At 42.6% G+C, this 25625-nt stretch overlaps 1 protein-coding gene across 1 annotated transcript in view; it reads left to right on the top strand.

Moving 5' to 3' along the window:
* The window catches only part of Dscam (DS cell adhesion molecule), a 556660-nt gene that overhangs the window by 434381 nt on the left and 96654 nt on the right, over positions 1 to 25625 (top strand). The window contains exons 16-17 of the mRNA XM_075961310.1: positions 3479 to 3549; positions 24859 to 25099. Coding sequence (XP_075817425.1) covers positions 3479 to 3549; positions 24859 to 25099 — 312 coding nt within the window. The remainder of the gene's footprint in view (positions 1 to 3478; positions 3550 to 24858; positions 25100 to 25625) is intronic.

The following is a 25625-nucleotide window of genomic DNA, read 5'->3' as shown; positions in this document are numbered from 1 at the left end:
AATGGTGAAATTCTGTGCATTTGGCAGTCACATAGACCTCTCCTTGACGTGCCCAACCAAACATAATGAGTGAAAGTTGCCTTGCTGTGGACCTGGCAAAAATACTAGACACTGTGAACAGTTTCTGATCCCTCCCGCTTTACAGATTGGCCAGTTTTTACTTCTGTAGATGTGCAAAGATGATCGATTCTGGGAAATGATGCTATTTATCAATCTTCACCTCCAGTCTCTGCCTACCCTAGGGATACTGTTGTGTATTCTAGTATAAAAAGCACAAACAAAACAACCTCCTCAAGGATGGAGAGATGGCTCAGCAGTTAAGTGCCTGCTACTTATGCAGAAGACCCAAGTATAGTCCCCACACCTATGGTATGTGGCTCACAACTGCTGTAGCTCCAGCTCCAAAGGATCTAACATCCTCTTCTGGAAACCAGCACTCATGTGTGTACATACATAGGTGTATGTATACACCCATACACTCATACACATGAGCATGCAAACACACACACTTAAAAATAAAACTAAATATTTAAAACAAAACAACCCCTAAAAAATCTCCTTTATATATTACAGCTTCAATTTTGGAGCAAGTAAGCCAATTCTTAAGCATTAAATGCCAGCATGACTTTTAAATTTAGTGTAATAGGCAGGGTAACCTGTGAATTGCTCTCTCCATTTCAGCGTTAAGAATTCTCTCTGCCTTGATATCGCCTCACAGAAGTTGCCTGTGATTGAGTAAAAGGGCCTTTGAAGCTCAGTAAGGTTTACTTTTTCAAAAAAAAAGTCCTTTTTTATGAGTAAAGTATCCTTCAAGTGATGTTGTAGAAACAACAGTCACCTTTAGTCCACCCTCAAAAAAGGAGAATTTGAGAGAATAAGTGGAGACACTGTTAGAGTTGACAAGGTCAATCCAAAATATATTTGCAAGAGTGATTTTGATGAAGTCTAGAGAGATGATGGCTCAACAGTTAAGAGCACAAATTCCTCTTGCAGAGGTCCCAAATGTAGCTCACAGCACTAATGTCAGGTGGCTCAAAACCACCTTTGACTCCACCTCCAGGGGATCTGATGCCTCCGTGGGTACTGCATTTATGTGTACACACCCACAAACATACACATAGTCCAAAAAAGTCAAAACAAATACATTTTTATAAAAAAGAACGATTCTGATGGAGAAAACTATATGCTTTTCTGTAACTAAGAAGTCTATTCCACAGGGTTTTATCAAATCTGACATTGTTTCCTGTGAGAAGTATCCAGAGGCAGAGCTCTGGCGGTGAAGGTCCCAGTGGCTGGATACTAGGAAGCAACTTTGATGGTAGGAAAACCTTTTGACAGATAGATTAGAAAACTCAAGGTTATGCAGTGGCCCAGGTACACAGCTGTGCCTGGACCTGTTAAGGGGAAAGAGGAGATTCTGTTTCTACATCTTCAAAGTCCCAGAAAGGGACTCCCTCTGGACTCAGCTCCTGAGAGACCCTGGGAGACTGAAGACATGCCAGAGGTATGCTAGGGTCATGTTAGAGACATGTTAGGGTCTGGTGTGCACCCAGGTAGGAATGATGCCTGTAGAAGCTCCCAGACAAGGCTAGAATTTGGTGGAGGGAAATTAAAGTTCAAGGGCAAAGGCTCAGAGCTCTCTCTGTGCTTTGATGCTGCTAAGGCGCTGGACAAGGGAAATGTGTAAATGACCAGGAGGCCATAAAGTAAAAGGGTGAGGGGCTCTGTGCAGGCAGTGTGACTAGGGAACTGGGATAACTAGAGTAACCAGGTAACTAGGATGGATGAGAGCTTCAGAGGGCTTTGGAACGTGGCTCCTTTTAATTAACAAAACAGAAAGTTGTGTGGCTTTTGAAGCCAAACTACATACAGCAGGGTGCCAGGGTAAGGGGGCCCTGATGGTGTCAGAGAAAGCAGAGGGCAAGCTTGGAGGCAGATTCCAGGGAAGGAATGGCCAAGACTGGGAATGGGGTGTGGGTCAGAAAAGCAGGCTATGGGCTGAAGTCAGTCTCTTCTCTCTGCAGTCCTCAGACATGGAGGAACCCCGCTGGCCTTCAGATGCATAACACTGAAATACAGTGAGCCCTGTTTCCTAGACTTCATCACTTGGCACTGATGCCTTCATCCTCTCCCTCCCACAAGCCCTGCCCTGTGGAACTCGGCTGTCCTTTCTAGCCTGCATTGTATGGCAGCTGTCTGCCGCCTTTCTTCTCATTGACTAGCAGCTTGAGCATCCGTCCCTTTTTTACCTCTTTTTTTTTTCTGTTGCTTTATTAAACTGGGCTATACAAGGCCATTTTCATGCTGTTTTAGCCCTCCTGCCCCACCCTCCTTTTCCCCTGCCCCTCCCATCCATCTCAGAGACAGTTTTGTTTCTGCTTACATGTCATCTGTATGTACATGATTTTTATGCATCTATTTAAACTCCAAGACCCACAAATGAGAAAAATATTTAATTATTGTCTTTCCGAGATAGACTTCATTTGCTTAATGTGATCAACCCCAGTTGCTTCCATTTCCTTGCTTCGTTATCTGTGTGGCTGAGTAGACTACCACTGTGTACCTAAACCACATTATCATGATCCACCCCTCTGTTGATTGACACCTAGGTTGGTCCCATAACTGAGCTATCATGAATAACGTTGCAGTAAAATGTCTCTGTGGCATGGTAACTTTGTGTCTGTTGTGTAAACACCCAGGGATGGGGTAGATGGATCCTTTGGTAGGGTTGCTTTTAGTTTTATGAGGAACCATGAAACTAACTTACATAGCCTCTGGACTAGTTGACCTTCTTAGCAGTGGGTATGGTGCTCCCTCTGTCCCCATTTCTACTTCTGCAGAGTCTCTGGCCCACCCACCTCCAACCAGGACAACATTACCTCTCTTCACTGTCTCTAAGTCTCCTAAAGCTGTAACCAAGCAACCCACCTCTTCTTGGAGTTACCTTCCTCAGCTCATCCCTACCCCGGGGGTCCCTGGGTCTGAGCTGCAGAGAACACTCCTTTCCATGGGCCATAGCAACTTCTTCTGCTCTTCTCATGGGCCTGAAGCCTCACAGCACTTTCTTTACTTCTTGGATCCTAATATGCAGTCTTCCATGAGATTTAGAGTCATCTCTTTGAATCCCTGCATTCTATTCTGCAGGTCCATACTTCAGTTTAGAAAGATTTGCAAAGATTGAATCTGAATTGTACACACATAGACTTTTCTTTTAGCATCATTCTATAAACAATACAGAATCACAACTCTTGGTATGACATTTATGTTTGGTGTTCTGAATCTCCTAATGTTTTAAAGTATAATAGGTTTTAAAATGTTTTAAAGTATACATATATATTGGTATAGGTTAAAGATCAATTTTGTAACATTTTCTGGGTATCTTGGCCATTGTTGATTTTTTTTCTGCCCATTTCCTTACAAAAGAAAAAAATCTGCCTCTGGTGTATATAACCTGCCTCTGTGTTTTTGGTTCCTGCAGCTCCTGATGGTCCACCTCAGGAAGTTCACCTGGAGCCCACGTCATCTCAGAGCATCAGGGTTACCTGGAAGGTAAACTGAACCAATGCCTGTGTCTTTGACACTGTCCCTAGTGTATGAAACCCAGTATTCTTGTCCTGATGCCAGGATACTAACATTCAATACAAACACAGTGCCTGATGACAAGGATTCATCCTGAGAAATCTGTCTTTGGGTGATTGCGTCATCGTGAAACTATCATAGAATGTATTTACACAAGCTGGCTGTGACACCACGAAATACCCAAATCCTTGTGATAGTCATTTTACATGCCATTGTCCCATTAACTGAAACACTGTTCGGTGGCAGAAGCATGTTTGATACCCATAGTTTGAATTCCCCTATAGTAAATTATCCATTTCTAAAAAATGAGGTTGCTCTGTCTTACTTATTTTGTCCTGAGAATTTGATTAGGGTCCCTAGGATCAGTCTCAGGCAGATAGTGAGATGGATACCCCTTGACTTTGTAATTCCATCACAGCTGAAAACCTCTAAATGCTTCTTGGGAATGAAGAAAGCACTGTGTAGTCCACGATGCATGACAGAAGGAAGGAGAGAAACCCCACTGTACGTTAGCTAGCTGTGTCCTTGGGTTCCCTGACCACGGCATGAACTCTGGAAGCAGCTGTCTCCTGGGCAGTGTGGTTGTAGATAAAGTCTAGTTGCTGCTCAGCTTGCTGTCGGCTGCCCTGACAGGGTGGAGCAAGCCTGAGCCAGGGCAGGGCCTGCCTTAAAGGTAAACTGTGTAAAGGAGGTGGTGGTATCTGTCCTCTGTGCACACCTGTCACAGATCACTGCTTTGAGTGGCCACTGACACGCGGATACTCTCAAGTCATGGCATTTACCTGTGGGTGAGATGCATTGGAAATGAGCCATCTTCTTGGAGATGCATTTGGCAATGACCATATGGGTCAAATGCTGTTTTATCTAGGGAACTATTATTGGATCGTGCTTCCATGAAATTCCACTGCTTCTGGCTTTCTCTTCTCCCACCTTTTCCCTTCCCCTCCCCTCCCCTTTCCTTCTCTTCCCTTTCTCTTCCTCCTCCTATTGGTCATCTCATAAAATGATGAGCATGTGTGACAGAAGCAGGCTTCCACTGTGGGGGTGCGCACCACCTCAGGTACTAACACGGTTAATGTAGGGAGTCCCTGTGTGTCCGCTCTTTTAGCCCTAGCCAATGAGCTGTGTTTGCAGCAGGCAGCATGACAGACCATGTGGCTTGGGAGTGTGACGAGCTGTCCTTAGTCTTTGTGACCAGTCCACTCCTGTGAGCGCCACACACTGTACAATAAAAGGATCTCAGCATGCCCTAACCCTGTGCACATCCCAGCCATGCTACAAACAGAAAACTGGCTCAGTCTGCCCTGAATAGAGGCTATGAAGTCTCAGCCAATTGCTCCATACATCTCTTTGCATCTAGCTACTGGAAAGGGCCAGATATTATTGTGGCCTTAAAAGAGTTTTCCTTTTTTTTGGGGGGGGGGGATCCTATGTGAAGGGTGTGTCTGTATACTGAGCCTCTACCTCTTGTAGTTAAAATTGGAAACTTCTGGGGCTTTGAACGGGTCCTAAAATAATGCCAGAGTGAAAGTTAATGCATTGCATTGCATTTCTTCCTAGAGCCGAAGGGACGAAGGTGTTATGGGATGCATAGCACATCTGGCTTCCCTAAGACCACTTGTTAGGTGCCGTGCAGGTGTATAGCCCTGCCCTCAGGCATTGTTGTCTGGCTCTTGGGCAAGCAGGCAGGCATACTGGTGACTAACCCCACTGAGTGAGGTATGGTGGCTAAAGACTCAGGCAGACTAGCTTATTGCTCCACCTGATGGTATAAAAGACTTTAAAGGGCATTCCTGTTTCAGGCAAGCTGTGGACTGATCTATAGGACATGCAGAGATGGTATGTGCTATCAAACATGCCTCTCTGTGGTAGGAGAGTTCAGAACATTCAGTTTGTTTAAGGAGTCTACAGAGGAAGAAGAAAGGGAGAGGAGCGGAAAGACAGGGGGACAGCATCAGCCAAACAGGGAGCCCCTGTGTCTGGGAGTAGGCATGGGTATCTGTGGAATGGTAGGAACCTAAGATGAGGACTCACTCACTCACCCCCATGGACAGCTGGATTGAAAGATGTGTCCAGTGTAGGGAAGAGAGCGGGGCTATTGGTTTTGAGTGGGAAAACAGCCATTTTAGTCTTGACATCCCTAAAATATAAAAAAAATACTAATTTTCAATTGCACTAGAGTTATTAAAATTTTAAATCATTGTCTAATGAGTAGACCTTCTTCTGAATCTCTGTTATCAAAATAAATTATTTACCTATTTTCATTTTAACTGTTTGTTTCACTAAAGGAAAGGGTGAATTTGAAACTTCTCAGGTCTAGTTGAGGCTGCCCATGCCCTGAGGATATGACCAATCCCAAGGACACTTGAGGCCTCCACCATCAATCCCTTGCTCCCCAGTCATCCACATCCCCCTGATCCCAGGTGCCCTCCTTACCTGTCATCATTCACAAGGTACCATGGCACCTTTCCTGCCCATTTACGGATTCTCAAGGCTCCAGTCGCATGTAACACTCAGGGAAGACAGGTGTGCCTTGTTCATATATGTGCATGGGTGAATACGTGAGTGAAGAAATGAATCAGGAAAAGAGTAGCTGGTGGGAGAATGAATGTGTTTATGAGTAGGCGGGTCTGAGAAATGAGCAAGCCAATGAGCTAGGGAGTGAGTAGGCAGGTGGGCAGGCAGTGGTGAGTGCAGAGACGAGAGCCCCTGGGAGGTGGAGTGAAGGAACCCCTAGGCCATGCATTCATAACACAGGAGCCTCTGCAAAGCATCATGGGGTTCTTAGGCAGCACTGGGGAAGAGGCCAAACTATTCAGATGCAAGCTTCAGGAAGAAATAGGTGAAGGTCCAAGGTAGGCTTTGGTGGAATGCTGCGTGCAGGGCACTGGACACCAGAGCTGTGCCCCTCACACCCTTTCCACTGTCACTCACTGAAGGTGAAGGGCCACAAATCTGCAGTACATTTGTAGGACACAGCTGGCTTCAGGTGGCAGCTGCGAGCCCCAGGAGGGCATCCAGGAGCCAGTCCTGTGTGAGGCAGGATGGCTGCACAGAAAGGCTTAGCTTCTGCACTTTCTGAGTTAGATGGAGGCACAGAGCAGCGGCTTGGCAGAGATTGCAACAATGTGTCCTGTTAAAGTAGAAATAAATCACCCTGAGTTCCCTGGCTGTGCTCTGGCTGCCAGAGGGCAGAGGTTTGCCTGGGGATTGCAGGTTTGTTTCCACTAAATAATGCATTTATTTGATAGAACACTTTTAAATAATATTTAGGTTTCCTCCCCAACCCAGAAAGTTCTGTCTTAATCTATATTCTGAAGCATCTTTCTTTCTCTGTCTTTGGGACCAAGAGTCTCACTTTGTAGCCTAGGCCAACCTTGAGCTTACTATAAAGTCCAGGCTGATCTAGATCTTGTTATCCTCCTGCCTCAGTCCCCTGAATGCTGGGATTAGGGGTGTGTGTATGTGTGTGTGTTTGCCATAGTGACTCATAGAGGAGGTATTCAGTATTTGAAATAATTACTCTAGATATCTCAAAATGTTGAATTGTCTGCAGAAAAATATTTCCGTTGTAAAATTTTGCTTCAAGTGAGAAATCTTTTATAGAGTATCTCCAAAATACACACTTTCACTTGCTGAAGTATTGGCATGCAGAGAGCAATTGTAAGCTGATGGTTCAGAATGAAACCTCCAGGAGGATTCTACCCTTGTCTCCTCCTCAGTATTGCATATTGCGACTGAGAATGCTTTTTAATAAGCGAAATTTTCACTTAGAATTCTACATGCTTTCCATGAGGGTCTCAGTGAATTTCTAGAATCAGAAGAATGGTCTTCTCACCAAGCTCATCTCCCCACCCCTAGTGACCGCTGGTGGACTGGGGTCAGGCTGGGAACCGCCATGTGGGTAGCTCGTGCCTACAAGACTTAATAAATATGAAATCCCTTACTTTGCCTTCCAGCCTCATAGGGTGAATGTCACCTGACATGGTGAAGCTAGAGCAGATCTGTATTCTACCTATCCCTACTAGCATTTTATACCTAAATTATAAACCTAGCTCAACACTCTTCTTTCCTACAAGAGTTAAAATTAAAAAGTTGTCTTGAAATACATTTTAATTTTTTTTCAGCCATTCTCTTAATCCTAAGGCTATGAACGATTACAAAGTTCCTTTTGCTTTCATGAATTAATCCACCGGTTCTGGTTGGGGGTTATGGGTACTTTATTAAACAATGTGTACATGTCTCACAGATATGTAAGGAATTGTCAGTCCTTCATGTATTAGCAGGTCTAACCCCTCTTCCCCTTCCACAAGACAGAGAGAGAGAGAGAGAGAGAGAGAGAGAGAGAGAGAGAGAGAGAGAAGAAACTGGCTTCAAAGCCTTTCTCATCCCCATGGAGTAGGATTGATTTTTCTGGACCCTCGAGGTGGACCAGGAAGTACAGGCTCTGTGAGGGTTCACTCCTCAGCAGGAGGGGAATGCGTGCCGTCATTCAGATTTATGTTTTTAAAAAGTCCATATACCTGTCTTTTTGTGTGAAAACCTTTGTCCTCCACAGAAACACCCGGGCCACAGATTCACACTGCAGATACTGTGCATTTAAACAGGCACATTCCTTCGGGAACCACCTGGCTTATGCTCCATTTGGAGCATGCTCTATGTTTCCCTCCCTCCCTCCCTCCCTCCCTCCCTCCACCATGATTAGGCGAGCCAGTTTAGGGAAGCCGCTGGATAAGCCAGCTTCAAAGACCCCAGTTTTTGTGAGAGCAGCACCCCAGCTTTTGGTAAACCTTCCAGCATAGGCTGGTGCCCAGCCTCAAACGAAATAACAAGAAATGTTTTTTTTACTTAGATCTTAGATGAGAGATTCACCATCATAAAACCTAGTGTCTTATTTGCTCTACCAGGAAAATCCAATTTCAGGTAAAAACAAGAGAAATCAGGTAGCCGGTTTTCATTCACTTTGAGAAAGAAGGGCAAGGGGGAAGGAGGGAGCATCCTGCTACTTCACCAGATCCACACAGAAGCCCCGCCACTGCTCTGTGCCTGGCTGTGCTTCTGCTGCATTCCTGAGAGGGGAAACAGAGAGGCTTATTCGACATATTTGAGGTTCTCTTCCCCTGTCACCTACCTTGTGCTGATTCTTGAAATCCTCTGGTTTAGTCAAGGGCTTCCCATTGCCCAAGTAGCCCTGTGAGGCATTCTTCAGGTGTAGATGGCAGGTCTTGAGCCCAGCCTGACTCCAGAGAACCCTGCTGCAGGAAAAAGGCCTTTAGACACTTAGAATTTCCACCTTTGAGTGAGGATAAGGATACTACCCTGGGCTGGCGGACTCAGCATTTAACAGTCTGCTGCTCTCTCAGGGGACCTGAGCTCTGCCCTCTTGTCATCTGGAAACCCAGAATTCCCACAGATAACTCACTGCAGCCTCATGCTGAGCTCTGGTATCCTGGGTCACTGGTGTTTTCTCCCCAGGATGCCACCATCTACCACCACTGGACACAGCTGTTGGGTCACCCCTGGGCTCTGTTGACTCACTCCTTATCTGACAGGTTATTTTGCTTTTCTGGGCAACTTTTCTCTTTTTTTCCCCTTTCCCTGGGTTAGCCCTGTATTTTAAGTCCCTCTCATGGTGCCAGAGGCTAGCCCCTCAGCAGTTTAAGCCTCCTGCAAGGTGGTAGTGGCTACATCTCTGTTAGGTTCCCTTACACCCAAAGCCTGTGTCATGCTTGCCCATGACACTTTACTACAGAGATGTTGTACATGTAGACCATGAAAGAGGTCATTCCTTGGGGGCGGGGCTACTCAGATGAGTGACACAACTATCATCCAGTAATTAAAGGGCAAGAGGATAATGTGCATTTTAAGAGAACTTTCAGGAATCTGAAGGAAATTTTCAGTTATCTTTCCAAGTAGCTCCAGAAGAGGACTTTTTTTTTTTTTTTTTTTTTTTTGAGACAGTGTTTCTCTGTAGCTTTGGAGCCTGTCCTGGAACAAGCTCTTGTAAACCAGACTGGCCTTGAACTCACAGAGATCCTCCTGTGATCTCTGGGGTTAAAGGTGTGCACCACCACCGCCTGGCTGAGGACCCTGTTCTTTAAAGGCTTCTTACAGAGTAGAGGGAGATGGAATCTGTATGAGGAAATCTTGCCCATGCGTGTCCCCAGCATCCACGGTGATGGTGTGAGCTGTGAGTCTTTCCACATCCCTGTGTCTCTGCTGTTGTTTCTTTAAAGGCTAAAGAAGATTTGAGAAAGACTTATAAAATACAGCCATTTGCAAGCCATACAAATGGGTTGACAGGATACGGTTGTTGTCATGGAAATCAAAGAGAGGGCCTTATGGATGTGGGGGTTGGGGGATTAAAAGGCCAGAGGGAAGGGCACCTGGAGGGGCAGGGCTGGAGAAGGACTCAGGTCTACAGAGAGCAACGAAAGAGAGGAATAAGTGCAAGGAAATCAGGGCTGTTCCTAGTTCCAGAGGGAGAGGGAAAGAATAAAAACCAGCCTGGGTAAATAATTAGCCAACTGTGACCTCTGCTCCAGAGTATACAGTACCTTCAGAGGGATTCCAGAAAAGATGCCACTCACCTATGAAACCATAGTATTAAACACCAGGTTCCCAGTGCAAAGGAACTCAGCTGCAAGGCTCTTGGGCTTGGATGCGGAGTAGGAGCAGGCCCTCAGAGTTACTTTGCTTGCTCCATTTCTAGGCGCCCATTTTGCAAAATGCTCTTTCAATGTGCTTTAAGGAAGCGGTTGCCAGGTGGGATTTCCCATAAACCTAAAAGTTTCTCTTCATTCTTTGGTGGTTTGAATATGAATAGCCTCCTTAGGCTGGTATATTTGAATGCTTAGTCACATGACTGGCACTGTTAGAGAAGGGTAAGGACATGTGGGGTAGATGTGGCCTTGTTGGAGGAGGTGTGTCACTGTGGGTGAGCTTTGGAGGTTTCAAAAGCCCATGCAAGACCCAGTCCTGGGCAGGAGAGGAGAATATGTGAGCTGCCCTGTCCTCAGGAGGCCTGGCACTGGCATAGAAGGCTCCCTGCGAAGTCCAAGGAAAGGCCTCCGGGCACTGGTCTCTAGAATGAGCAGGGTTCGGGTAGTGGACTGGAGGAGAATATTCTCAGTGTAGCAGCTGTTTCTCGGATGGACTGTGCAGGAGAACTGAGATGTGTGGGTAGAGAGGACAGCAGTGATGGTGGTGGCACTGGAAGAGGCAGGAGCCATGGAGGTTTGGGTGGTTAGTGTTCCTAGCAGCGACCACAGTGCCCCAGAGGCAGGGTGGCAGTAGTGAGTCCTCACTCGATAGGATAGCTTTGTCTACAGGGCTAACTAACAATTCCATCAGGCACTGAAAAAGAAATACAGGCAATAGCATGGAACTTGTCCAAAGCTGAGGAGGAGGAAGACCGTGTTTCCGTCTCCTTGTGACAAATACATCCCCTTATGCTAACCTACTTCTAACAGAGTAATAGCAAATTCCTGCTCATTAATACCCGACTCAAATGTAGGCTTTAAAAGCAAGGCAGTCCTCTACTGCTGGGGCTTGAGTCCCACAGATGAGATTGAAAATGGAAGAACTAGATTGCAAAGGTACTCAGCCACATTTGTGGTTGAAAATTAGCTGCAGAGTAATAATATGAATGCGAGAGAACAATGAACTATAATCAGACATCGGCATATGGAGCACTGTTTTCAGAACCTGGTGCAGAGAGGAGACTGTGACCCTAATAACATTAAATGAGCAAACTTAGATGCAGATGTAGACAGAGGATACAGGAAGGGATGCCTCACCTTAGCCAAGAGAAACAAACCAGGTCAAATGTGCACAGGCTCACATGGGATGCTTGCCTTGGACTCCTATAATAAGACAAAGTAAAGTAATGATTCCTGGCCATGTTTTGCAGAAGTGTAAAGTGAGGAAAATACCCTTTATTCCAGAATAAGGACAGAAATGTAGATCTTCTAAGAAAATGTAATTTTAAATAAATTTTCATTTTTCTTTTAATATTCCATATTAAAATTCCATATTTAATATTCCATATATGCATACAGCCTATCTCGATCATATCCACCCTTCATGCCCCCTCTCTAGCTCCCTTAAGGGCCCCCATCACATCTCTCAACTTCATGTCTTTCTGGTATAACTTTTAAGCTGCCGAGCCCAGGTAGTGCTGCCCAGATGGGTGTGGGCTACTCAGTGGGATGGAGAACCTCCCAGTGGCCACAGCCCTAAGGAAAAGTGTTTCTCTCATCCCCGGGAACCATCAACAGCTCCTCAGCTAAGAGTGGGGCCTCTGAAGCCCTTACCCTGTCTGTGCTGGAATTTTTAACTGGCTTGAAGTTGTGCAACTTTGTTGCTTTTTGTTTTAAACAAAGTCTTGTAAACCAGCAGAGCAGAGCACTTGTTCATCTCCCGGGGAAACTAGATGCAGAGCTTTCTAACCACAGAGAGGAATCATGCCCCTTTCAAGGCTTGAGGAGTGATAACTCAGCAAGATCGCCTATGACTGCTTCCAGGACGATTCTAAGTCAGTTGATCTAGATAAGTTTCCTGTAGGTGTTGGCACCACTGGATACCTACCTGCATAGGCATCCCACTGTGATTCGGACTGGCTTTCCCTTGAAGTCTTGCAGGGAGCCAGCTGAACAATTAGAGAGCATGCTTAATGGATATGAATATAATTTGCAAAAATTATCATTTATACTTGAGTCACTTATCTGATAATTACAAAAAAATCTACATGAAATAGAATAAATCTCTCTGTTGGTAAAATTGGCTTGCATATAATGATTTTTACAGGAAAATTAATTTTATTAACTAGCTAGAGGTTGTACATGCAAGTTGGCAGGTGTGGTGTAGCGATTTTCTTGTGCTCTGATTCTAAAACGCTAAAAAAAATCTTTAGGTGTTCTTGAAGACAAAATGAACGGCAAAGCCCATGAATGTTTCAGGTGAAAGGCACGTGTGATCTCCTACATCAGGGTCTCGCCCTGGTGCTCACTTAAATAGTAAATGCTAACTAACACGACTGATATCCAGCTGTGATTGCACACATGTTGTGGGAGCTGCGGGTTGCATTCTGCCATCCAGCTCCTGCCACCGGCTAGCTTTACCCAAAATAACAACACACAAATTGTATTCTTTTAAGCACTGCCTGGCCCATTAGTTCCAGCCTCTTATTGGCTAGCTCTCACATATTGACCTAACCCATTTCTAATAATCTGTGTAGCCCACCATGGTGACTGACCTGACTCAGCTTCTTTCTCCCAGCATTCTGTTCTGTCTACTCCGCCTACCTAATTTTTTGTCCTATCAGAGCCCAAGCAGTTTCTTTATTACTTAACCAATGAAACAACAGATAGAAAGATGACCCTCCTCCATCATTTCCCCTTTTTCTGTTTAAACAAAAAAGAAAGGCTTTAACTTTAACATAGTAAAATTACATATAGCAAAACAGTTATTAAGCAAGAGTTACAGTTACAATATTTATATCTACCTTATCTTTTATCATAACAATGGAAAACTATAACTATAACTAACCATTCTTCAAGTTTATCAAAGACTCCAGAAGGATATAATATTACCTAAGTAAACAAGAAATCCAAAACTCTAGAAATGACAGAGATATCTCGCTGCCTGTATAGTCACCCAAAGTTCCTCTGTACGGTTGGGGCATCCATCTTCGGCCTTCAGGCCCATAGTTTCCAGCATACATTTCCATGAAGCAGGAAATTTCAAAGGCAGTAGGTCACTATCTGCTGTGTACTGCAGAATGTCTCGCATACTCTTTCATGAATCAGGAACCCCGAAAGATCATCTCACCTTTAGGCAAGTTCAGTAGTCCTCTCTCTGAGGGTTCTCTGTGTCCAGTTTATGCAATAGTCCAGACTCGAGCAGTTTCTTGCCCAAATGGCTATCAAACTCCATAAGGATCCTCTTTGATGACCATCTTCTTGAAGTAGATTGGTGTTTCCAGGAGCAGACATGTCTCATTGTCATGAAAAACCCTAAGTTATTAAAACATTAAATAGCATATTCCGTAGTCTTTGAAAGATACGAAGAATGCCAATCTAACTGAAATATATCTCTATATATCTAGAAAATCTAACTAACACGACTAAAAACTTGACTATTATTTATGATTATCCATTAACAACCTATATACATAACATTTTTAAATGAACTACACAATCACAATACCTTAATCAAGATCAGAAACACATATACATATAACAAAATTGACCTTAAATTTAAATCACTAAAGCAAAATCCATACCAATGCAAATTATTCATATCTATATCACATCCCCCTTTCAATGTAAAAGAACATTTGTAAGCAATATTTGGGAATATGGGCACAGTTATTTCTCCCCAAACTGCTTCCTGCTGAATGGGGGCGCTGTTATTTAGGTCTTTCATGGTATAACCTGTGTGCTACATTCATCTCAGTCAGCAGTCTAGTGAAGTAATTTTTTGAAGGTGTTCACAGCAACCCTTCAGGAGGACCTGGTCCATCATACCATACTGGGATAGAAGCAATCCACAGAGTCTCATCCTCTGTGAAAACAAAAGAAGAAACTCTTTTCCAAAGTATCATATCCTTAGACCCAAATTCTGAAGTCAAGGTATTTTCAAAATATCTATCTTGGATTAGTTCAGCAGCATTTATAAACAAATATCTTTTGGCATAACTTGCTCCTTCCTCAGCATTCAAACAATTCAAAGAGAGCATAATAGTATACAGTATCAAAATTCTCTGTTTATTTTCCATCTTTGTACGGCTTTATTTTAACTCTATTTTGTTTATTTTTACTTTTATTTTTTGCTTTTTGAGACAGGTTCTCTGTATATCTTTGACCTGGAATAACTCTGTCGACCAGGCTGTCCTTGAACTCTCAGAGATGCGTCCGTCTCTGCCTCCCAAAGTGTTGGGATTAAAGGTGTGTCCTACCACACCCAACTACTCTCTTTCTTCCTTTTTTTACTTTTAAGAACTTTAACTTTTAGCCTGCATATATTTTTAAACACACTGTAAATCATTTAAAAGTTTTCTTTGTCTTTGAATCTCTCTTTACTGTATATCTCTCTTTTTCTGACCACATGAGTCTTTAATTTACCAAGAAATATCAGTAGGACTTTGACGGCTGGATCCAGCCCATTCCTTAGCTTTCTGGCCTCATGGCAGAGGTACCCCTGTAGCCACATTTATTGCCACAAGTCTATGGCGTTTCAAGGTCCCTGCCAGCAAGTAAGCTGCAGCATTATGTCCACAGACAACACACAAGTCCTCTCTCTGTAGTCGGCCCTCCTGCCTCAGTCAGAGTTTGCCCTGGCAGGACAGCCCAGAAAGCCGGCATTTTAAAACAACACAGGTTTTTTCCTGCTATTGCTGAAAACAAACAACCATTCAGTTGACTTTTATCCACACCATTTAAGTGTTTTCGTGGCAGGACCTCTTAAGAGCTGCAGGGTTTTGCAGCTAAAGCTGAGTCAGGAAGCCTCTCTTAGATGAGAGTGCTTACTTGCCTCTAGCAGGCAGAGCAGACCGGAGAAATTGCTGCTACCAAGAAACCAGGCGCAATGCTTTCATTTTGTTCTAGAATTACTTTCCAAGCTGTCTCATGCTTTATGCGGGAAGCAGCCCACCACTCCGTATTTCAACACACACACCCCTGTGCACACAGCCTGGCAGATGAGGACAGCAACCCCACAGGAAGAAATTTGCTGTAAGAAGGCCCAAAAACACATGTAGCTTTTGTGCGTTAATTAAAAGTTTAAAATGTTACAATCTCTGTGACTCAGATTGTGTCCTGACACCAGCCAGGGGTGCCTGTTCCCCTGGAGGAGAGCATGTCAGGCTACACAGTATCTGCTGAGTTCATTCAGTCTCCCTACTCAGCACCTTGTGGTTCTCTTGTTATCTGAACCCTTCTCCATGTCGCTGCTGACTTCCAGAGACTTGTTCTGCCCTAGAATTGCACTCATTCACTCCCATCATGCCTGTGGGCACCCTCTCCTTGCCTCTTCCTGACAGCTTCTCCCACAAGGCCCCAACTCTACTTGCTGAACCTAGGCCACCCTTACAAACCCACCTGGCTTCAGTAGCTATGAACTATTTCTCACAGACCTCATTTGCCACTTTCTGCTAGCCTTGATCTGGCAGCCACGCACGTAGCCTATCAGCATTTTTCAGAGTTCTTGCGTTTACTTTCCCTCTCCTTCAGCACAGTTAGTGTTTCTGGGCTTTAGAAAGGTTTACATAACCTGAGAGATCTGGATCCATGGTTAGTAATTAACTTATGGAAGATAGATTGATAGATTGATGATAGATGATGGATAACAGATAAAAAGATCGATGATAGGTGGATAGGTGATGATAATAGGTAGATGATAGATTGATAGATGATAGATAAATAAATAGATAGATGGTGATGATAGACAGAAGATAAATAAAGATAGATAAAAGATAGATAGATGATAGGTGAAAGATAGATGATAGATAGATAGATAGATAGATAGATAGATAGATAGATAGATAGATAGATGGTAGATAGGTAGATGCTAGATAGATAGATAAAAAAATGGTAGGAGGATGTTAGATAGACCACTAGCTGATGGTGAGCAGGAAGAACTACCTCACAGAGAGATGACAGGTATGTGTTCCAAAACGACAAGTACAAAATGTCTCCCCACCAGTGAGTCAAGTTAACCACAGCAGCCTGACCTGGAGTCTTGGGGCACAGACTCTGAAGTTTCAGGTTTATTCTCCTGCCACTTAAATGTGTCTGACATTCTGTAAAAACTAAGAATCACAGTGTAAGCATTCCAGAGGATGAAGAGGTTGGGCCAGATACCATGCATGCAGGTGAAGGAGGAGTAGCAAGGGAAAGTCGCCCTTCCTGTGGCTTTCTTTTGCATGCTTTCTGAAGGCGTAAGTCACAAACAATGCCACACCAATTTGGGTGATATTTATTTAAAGGGGAAAAACTTACAGATCACTGTCCCAGGCAACAGTCCTCTACCCGACCAGGAGTCTAGTCGCCGGCGGAGCAGGAAGTGAAGAGAGAGAGGAGAGGGAAGTGGCCGCTTTTTTAAAGGGAGAGAGACCACGCCCCAAGGGGCTGGTATCTCAGCGGCGATAGGCTGGAGGAGTGGGAGGACCTCCCGCAACACCTCCCCCTTCTGTTTAAATAAGAGAGTTCTAAACCTACTATGAAATTATATACAATAAGTACAAATATCCTATTCTAACTAGCTTAGGTCTTGTATAATAAATAACTTGGCCAAGTCATGAGAGAAAGTAACTACATTTATATAGTCTTCAACCCCATCAAAGATCTGAGAAGGGAAATAATGTTACCTGGGTAATTAGGAAGTTCAGTAAAACAACTTCCAAAACATGCAACAAATCACAGAGACAACTAGCTACCTAGGCAATCACCCAAAGTCACATTAGCAGCGTTGAAGCAACCAACTTTGGCTAAGGCCTAACATAACTGACACACCATTTTCAAAGGCAAGCAACTTTCAAAACTATCTTACCCTGTCTTGGCAGGATAAGACAGCCCTGTTTTATCCATTGATGCATGCTCTGTATCTTTGTCAGTGGTTGAGGTATGGGCATTTCTTTGCCCCAAGGCCAGTTCTGCCAAAAAGAAATGCTCCAGGTGGAGTGTCTTTGGTGCTCAACATTCTCTCGGGAATAGAGTGGTGTTGCCAGGAGCAATTGTGTCTCACTACCACAAAACTCTGAGTTAGATTAAAGGCCATTTTCTACAGCTCTTTGAAGAAGTTGAAGATTATCTATCTATACTGAGTATAATCTCTATATATCTAAAGAACCTGATTAGTCTAATTATAAATGACAAACTTAGATGACTATTAGTCTATATAATTCTCAATATCTATCTAACTTAAAGACTAAGACAATAAACGACTGTGAAACAAATGAGGACAATGACCTCCAAATATAAACAATGTACAAATATACATTGCAGTAGGTAAATATATATCAATACACAAACATTATATAAGTATCTTAATCAGAGGTAGAAATGTACACTGCAATATGGTAAATATATACAATATATATATATCAATACAATATATGTCAATACATAAAAAATGTTTTAAACAGAGGTAGAAACATGAATGCATACAATAGTCAATACAATTTAACTTTGTATCAATATACAAGAATCTATATCAATATATTTGTCTAACAACAGTAACTCACAATTACAAATCTATTATCCCATCATCCCTCTTTTTTTTTTTTTTTCAAAATGATCCCTGAGCGTATAAAATTTCTCCCCCAACCCTCAATCGTATACTAATTATAATCAACCCCTAAATGATGTCCCTAAACCCAAGGGCAAACTTTACTGGGAGAGGGGACGTCGTCCTCTAAAATTACTTCCAGCTGTCATAGGGGCGACGTTCTTTCTGGGGGATCCTGTGAAAGTAAAATGATGGTTAAATTTCAAGATCAATGTCTTTTAAAATTGCCAATAGTCTCTGAGTATTTTGTGCAGGTCTGGCCAAAATGTTGTATAAGATGTGCACCATTTCAGCTAACCAAGTTGGAACTGTCTTGTGCAGCTGGTACCCAAAGCAGGTCTTGTTGTAGCGCTATCAGTATCATGACGTCATATCAACCAGGTGGAGTTGTTGTTGTGGGGCCCCATCTTCTTCCTGGAAACTTCAAATGTCACTTCGGGAAAAACTCATTGTTCATTGTGAAAAACTTAAACATTAATCATATAGACATATATATACATACATATATATATTCAATAAAAGGCATGATATATATATTCAATGAAAAGTATGATAGATATGAAGAAAAGCAAGGATGTTTTCTAAACTCATATTTCTTTCTGTCCCATATCATGGCTCTTGACATGAGACAGAAACTCCAGAAACTCTGGGTTTTTCTCTTACTAACAGGCTTGGAATTGGAGAAGGACTGAGCCAGAGTCCAACTTCAAAACCAGCTTTATAAATTTAGAAATATGGTTTAATATTACTTACACAACCCTTTCAGTTTTCTTGATATTTCCTATTGGGCAGGTATTTTTCCATCTGTCAGTATCCAAATATCCAGGGTCCCTTGAATTTTTCAAAGATGAGTGTTTTCCTGTGGAGATAAGAACAGAACCCTGCCCCCATTCTATATGTTTTTCTTACCACCTGTATGAATATCATCATTGTGGATGAGTTGTCATTTCTCCTTTCCAAGAGGTTTCTCCTCTTCAAATCGAAACTTTATTAATTTTGATGGTATCCACAATTTTTCTTCTCCTGTGGAAACAAGAGCAAAACCCCTTCCCCAACGTAGCACATCTCCTGGCTTCCATTGAGAGGTCAGCACATCTTTGAAATAAATCGGTTGATTTAGTTCAGCAGACTTTTCCATTATCCAATGTCTCTCTGCTGCTGTCGTTCCTTTCTCATTAGCGTTAAGAAAATTCAAGGTTAATAAAGCATTATGTAATCTATTTCTGGGGGTATTTTCAGTCCCTTTCTGTTTGTTCAGCATATCCTTTATAGTACGATTTGATCTTTCTATAACTGCCTGACCTGTAGGATTGTTTGGTATACCTGTAATGTGTTTTATATTATAATAATCAAAAAAGCATTTCATTTTCTTAGATACATATGCTGGACCATTATCTGTCTTTATTTGTGCAGGTATACCCATGATGGCCATAACTTCCAATAAATGTGTGATTACTGAATCAGCCTTTTCTGAGCTCAGGGCAGTAGCCCATTGAAAACCTGAATACGTGTCTATGGTATGGTGTACATATTTTAATTTACCAAATTCCATAAAGTGGAACACATCCATCTGCCAGATTTCATTTCTCTTAGTACCCTTTGGGTTACTCCCTGCAGGCAACGGTGTTTGATTATAGAAAGAACAAGTAGGACATCTCTTTATAATGTCCTTAGCTTGTTGCCAAGTAATGGAAAATTCTTTCTTTAGGCCTTTACTATTGACATGATGCTTCTTATGAAATTCTGAGGCCTGCAACACACTTCCAATCAATAATTGATCAATCTCAGCATTGCCTTGGGCTAGAGGACCAGGCAGACCTGTATGGGACCGGATGTGTGTTATGTACATCGGAGAAAGCCTATTCCTGATTATGTCTTGTACCTGGATAAACAATGAAGTCAACTCTGTGTCATCTGGTATAAATTCAGCTGTCTCAATATGCAAGATAACTCTTTCTGCATATTGTGAATCTGTAACTATATTAAGAGGTTCTTTAAAATCCCTTAGCACCATAAGAATGGCATATAATTCTGCCTTCTGGACAGAATTATAAGGGCTTTGTTCCACCTTACTCAATTCATCTGACTTGTAACCTGCTTTCCCTGATTTATTTGCATCAGTATAGAAAGTACGGGCTCCAGTTATTGGAGCATCACGTACAATTCTAGGAAGAATCCAAGAAGTTCTTTTTATGAGGTTAAGTCTACCACTTTTGGGATAGTTGCTATTAATTTCTCCCAAAAAATTAGCACAAGCTCTTTGCCACGGTTCATTGTCTTCCCATAACTTTTTTATTTCTTCAGTAGTAAAAGGCACTATAATTTCTGCTGGGTCTATACCTGCTAGTTGACGAAGTCTCAGCTTACCTTTTATAATTAATTCAGAGACTTTTTCCACATAAGTTTTTAATTTTTTACTTGGTTTATTAGGTATAAATATCCACTCTAAAATAATATCTTCCCTCTGCATTAGAATCCCTGTAGGAGAAATTCTGGAAGGCAATATGACTAGGATGCAGCTAAGATTTGGGTTCACCCTATCCACATGTGCCTCCTGTAATTTTTCCTCAATCATTGTCAGTTCCTTTTCTGCTTCAGCTGTCAGTTCTCTTGGACTATTCAAATCTTTATCACCATCTAATGTTTTGTTTAAATGAACTACTAGATCAGGTGTTATCCCAACAGCTGGTCGTAGACTGGAAATGTCTCCTAACAATCTTTGGAAGTCATTAAGAGTCTTTAAGCGGTCTCTCCTAATTTGTGCCTTTTGCGTTTTAATTTTCTCTAACCCTATTCTGTAACCTAGGTAATTAATAGAGTTTCCTCTTTGAATCTTTTCAGGGGCAATTTGTAATCCCCACCTAGGCAAGACTTTCTTTACTTCTTCAAACATCCTTTCTAAAGTATCTTTATTTGAATCAGATAACAAGATGTCATCCATGTAATGATAAATGATGGACTTGGGGAATTGTTTACGAATTATTTCCAATGGCTTACTTACAAAATATTGGCACAGTGTAGGACTATTGAGCATACCCTGTGGGAGGACAGTCCACTGATATCTCTTATTAGGCTGAGAATTATTATAAGTAGGCACTGTGAAGGCAAATTTTTCTCTATCCTTTTCTTGTAACGGTATAGTGAAAAAACAATCTTTCAAATCAATAACTATAAGAGGCCATCCTTTTGGTAACAGAGAAGGCAAAGGAATTCCAGACTGTAGTGGGCCCATAGGTTGAATTACTTTGTTGACAGCTCTTAGATCTGTCACCATTCTCCATTTACCAGATTTCTTTTTTACAACAAACACAGGAGAATTCCAAGGGCTGGTTGATTCTTCAATATGGTGAGCATCTAGTTGCTCTTGCACCAGCTGTTCCAATGCCTGTAGTTTATCTTCAGCTAGAGGCCACTGTTTGATCCATATTGGCTTTTCAGTTAGCCATTTTAAAGGTAGGGCTGTTGGTACCTCTAAAGGTTTGGTATTTGCTGTATGTTCTTGTACAGCCTGAATGGCTGGTGACCTTTTTCCATAATACCTCATCATATCCTTCCCCGAATTATGAATTCCTGGAAATACAGGAATGTTAATCTGGGTATTCCATTGCTGTAGCAGGTCACGGCCCCATAAATTTATGGCAATATTGGCTATATATGGCCTTAGTCTTCCTATTTGCCCTTCGGGCCCTATGCATTCAACCCATCTTGTGCTTTGTTTTACACGAGATAGGGTTCCAATTCCTAGGAACTGAACATCTACCTCTTGAAGAGGCCAATTCGGATGCCAAGATTCTGGGGTAATGATACTTACATCCGCACCTGTGTCTAATAAGCCTTCAATAAAAGTGCCATTTATACAGACTCTTAGCTTTGGTCTTTGATCATTAATAGAAGTCTGCCAAAATATACGTTTACTCTGTCCTACTGGGTTTTTTGACTCATCCTCCACACGTAATTCATCATTTAGACCAGTATTACTTTTTACAGCAGAAATTGGAGCTTTTAATTTTCTTGGTGAGGCACGTTCTCCACTGTGACTGGGAATGACTGGGCCACTGTTGGCTTGGGGGCCTGCGAGAGGCCCCCCATGGAGTTTCCCGATGATATCGGATTGCCCCGTCTATCTGTTGTTGACCTACATTCGTTGGACCAATGCCTGCCTTTACCACATCTCCTACATATACCTGAAGGCCGAGGTCTCCTATTTTTGTCATTCCCAGAAGAGATATTATTCCTAGAAATTCTTTGCCTGCAATCCCTTTGTAAATGTCCTAATTTACCACAATTAAAACACCTGGCAGTTTGATGTCTCCTCATTGCTTTGGAAATCACTTCTCCTACCCAAGATTCATCATTATAGCTAAACGTCTCAACATTCATCGTATGCTGAATCCATTCATCCATAGGTGCTGATCTAGACTTTAAAGGCCCAATTATCTTTTTGCATTCTATGTTTGCATTCTCAAAAGCTAGAGATTCAAGAAGTATTCGTCTAGATTCTGGGTCTGTTACCCCTATGTCCAGAGCCTTAATCAATCTTTGCAAAAAGTCAATAAAGGGTTCTCTCTGTCCCTGCCTAATTCTGGTATATGATTCAACCCTTTTTGCTGGATCTTGTATCCTATTCAAAGCATTTAAAGCTGCTTGGTGACATAGACACAGTACTTCATCATCATAAAGAGCTTGGACCTGTGGATCAGCATATTCTCCTGCACCAAGAATTTGATCTTGGGAAACCTCAATACCTTTTGCTCTTCCTTGCTGTTCCATATGTTTGGATTCTTCTCTGAAATAAATTCCAAACATCAAGGAAGGTCCCTTATCTAAAACTGCAGACACTAACTGATGGAAATCATGGGGGATAGCTCTAGCATTAGAAGCCCAAGTCTTTATCATTTCCTTTACATATGCATTGTGCAAGCCAAAATTAACAACAGCTTGCTTAATTTCTTTCAGATCATTCATTGCTATTGGGGTCCATCTAGTTTCTCTGACTCCCTTTGAGCCTTTAGAAGTTGACGCTTTGTCAGAATTAAGTACAGGGTATGTCGCTAGAACCCTGGGTAAGCCAGTTCTAATAGCTGGTGGAGGCATTGTATCCTGTCCTTGTGCCTCCTTACTCTGTTCACCAGCTGCAATAATTTCTCCAATCTTTTCAAACCTTTTTATCATTGTCTCTCTTAAATCCTGAATCTCCTGACCTGTATATATTTCCAGTGATTTCACTGAGGTATCAATTTTTTGGTCCCCATTCTGCACCTGTGATTCCAAAGCTTTAATTTTTTCCTTCAAAGATAACATGTCCTCCTTAAACTTTTCTTGTATATCATGTAGATTCCCATCTTGGAGGTACATTCTGTCTGTTACCTTATCAAAACTTTGTGATAAACTCTGAAGGTCAAATTCAACAGCCTGAACCCTTTCAGGTAACTTTCTAATACCCTTGGATATGGAATCAATTTTGTCTGTCATAGTATCCACTTGTTCAGATAACTTCTGATTTTCAATAATTTTAATCCTGTCAATTAGTTGTTCATTATTAGTTCGTAAAGATTCTATCATTCTTAGGAGTGCCATATTCTTCTGTTCATTATTAGTTTGTAAAGATTCTATCATTCTTAGGAGTGCCATATTCTTCCTTAATGATAGAATATGGAAAAGAAAACTGAAGCCTAGTAACAAGCAAATTAAGGTATTCCCATAATCATATAAACCTTGTATGATGTAATTCATTGTATTAGTAAACATAAAATTACTAATCCATTGTATTAGTGAAAACAAAGCAGTAAAATTTGCGTTAGAAACGAAAATTGCCATATTACCTATTGTCCAGCAGGTGGCGCTGTTGCAGAATCGCGATGAAAACATGGTCCTGTTTCAGTGCCTTAGTAGATGTTAAAAACTGGAAAACGCAAGTTTCTCAACAAAGTAAATGTAATTAAATCAATTCCAGAGACGGAACCAGAAACCCAGAATCCAGGGGTAGAGAAGAGCAATCTGGAAGCTGCTTATGCCTCCACGTGACAGAGTTACCCTGAGGGGTTGCAGCTTTCAGCAACCGTGTGCTCTGGTTCGCGCCACTTTAAGAGCTGTGCTTGCAAGAGAGATTTAAAAACAATTCAGAAAAGAGCAAACCACAGGAGGCCAAGGCCGCCGCTGCAAGGCACAGGCAGCAGCTGAGGAAGCAAGGGCTCCCGCCAAGCCGAACTTGCGGCCGCCAAGCCAAACTTGCGGCCGCCAAGCCGAACTTGCGGCCGCCAAGCCGAACTTCCGGCTGCCAAGCCGAACTCGCGGCTGCGAGCCGGGAGAGGTTCTAAAACCAAACGTTGGGTGCCAAATGAAGGCGTAAGTCACAAACAATGCCACACCAATTTGGGTGATATTTATTTAAAGGGGAAAAACTTACAGATCACTGTCCCAGGCAACAGTCCTCTACCCGACCAGGAGTCTAGTCGCCGGCGGAGCAGGAAGTGAAGAGAGAGAGGAGAGGGAAGTGGCCGCTTTTTTAAAGGGAGAGAGACCACGCCCCAAGGGGCTGGTATCTCAGCGGCGATAGGCTGGAGGAGTGGGAGGACCTCCCGCAACAGCTTTCCATTACACAACCCTCACCCCCACCAACTATGACCTGACCATAGTAAATAGAAAATCACAGAAATAAGCAATTTGTAAGTTTAAATGACCTTTATGACATTATATTGGCCTAATTCTATTATGTCTCTAATGTTAGTTGCAATTGTTAATTTCCTACAGTGCCTGGCTTAGGAATTACACTTTTCGCAGGCTTATAGGGATCAATGTAAAGATAAAGCAGCCATGAAGTTAGGGCTAAGTGCTGGCCTAGGCTTTCAGTTACGGCAGAGTTATGCGGGAGTTTGTGGCTGCTGCACTTACCCTTACTGTTATCTGGCTTTATTTTTCCCCAAGTTGTTTTGCATGTGATGATTCTCCTGCCTCCGTGTTCCTGAGTGTATTCTTCTCTTTCCTGCTTAGGCTCCCAAGAAACATTTACAAAATGGGATTATACGCGGCTACCAAATAGGCTACCGGGAGTACAGCACAGGAGGCAACTTCCAGTTCAATATTATCAGTATTGACACCACCGGGGACAGCGAGGTGTATACCCTGGACAACCTGAACAAGTTCACCCAGTACGGCCTGGTGGTGCAGGCCTGCAACCGGGCTGGCACAGGACCTTCTTCTCAGGAGATAATCGCTACCACCCTGGAGGATGGTAGGTCTGGGCATCCACAGTCTGTGGCATGACTTCCTTTCTCTGCCCTGCAGCCCGGCTCCCCGTTGCTTGGCCTAAGTAACCCACCACATCAATTCACTCCTGCCCTGGATGGGTCTGCATCAAAAGCCCAAATATATTCCTGAATTTTCCTCTTTGATTTTGGAACACAAGAGTGGGTTTCGTCATAATAAAACCAAAGCAGTCCCCATCTAGAGAGCAGAGATATAATTTTCCAAATCTTTCCCCAAACCAGTATCAAGAAGCTTTTGGAATTTTGTTCTATATATTATATAATTGTGTTATTACCGCTTTCTCTCTCTGATGGCTTCTTTCCATTTTCAAGCATTCTGTGGCCAGAGAAGACACACGAAAAAGGTCCCAGGCTCTCTGGAGCAGATCTTATAGTGATCATGCGCCCTCTAGTGACGAAAATGAATTCATGCACACTTCCTCTAAGGCAGGAAAGCAGCCCAACAGTGCTTGATGACAGAAAACTCTCCTGTCCCAACATGGTGGCATCTAC

This window comes from Microtus pennsylvanicus, chromosome 1 (genome assembly GCF_037038515.1).
Source record: "Microtus pennsylvanicus isolate mMicPen1 chromosome 1, mMicPen1.hap1, whole genome shotgun sequence".
NCBI lineage: Eukaryota > Metazoa > Chordata > Mammalia > Rodentia > Cricetidae > Microtus > Microtus pennsylvanicus.
Note: the sequence above shows the minus strand (reverse complement) of the source record. Positions and strands in the feature narration are given on the sequence as shown.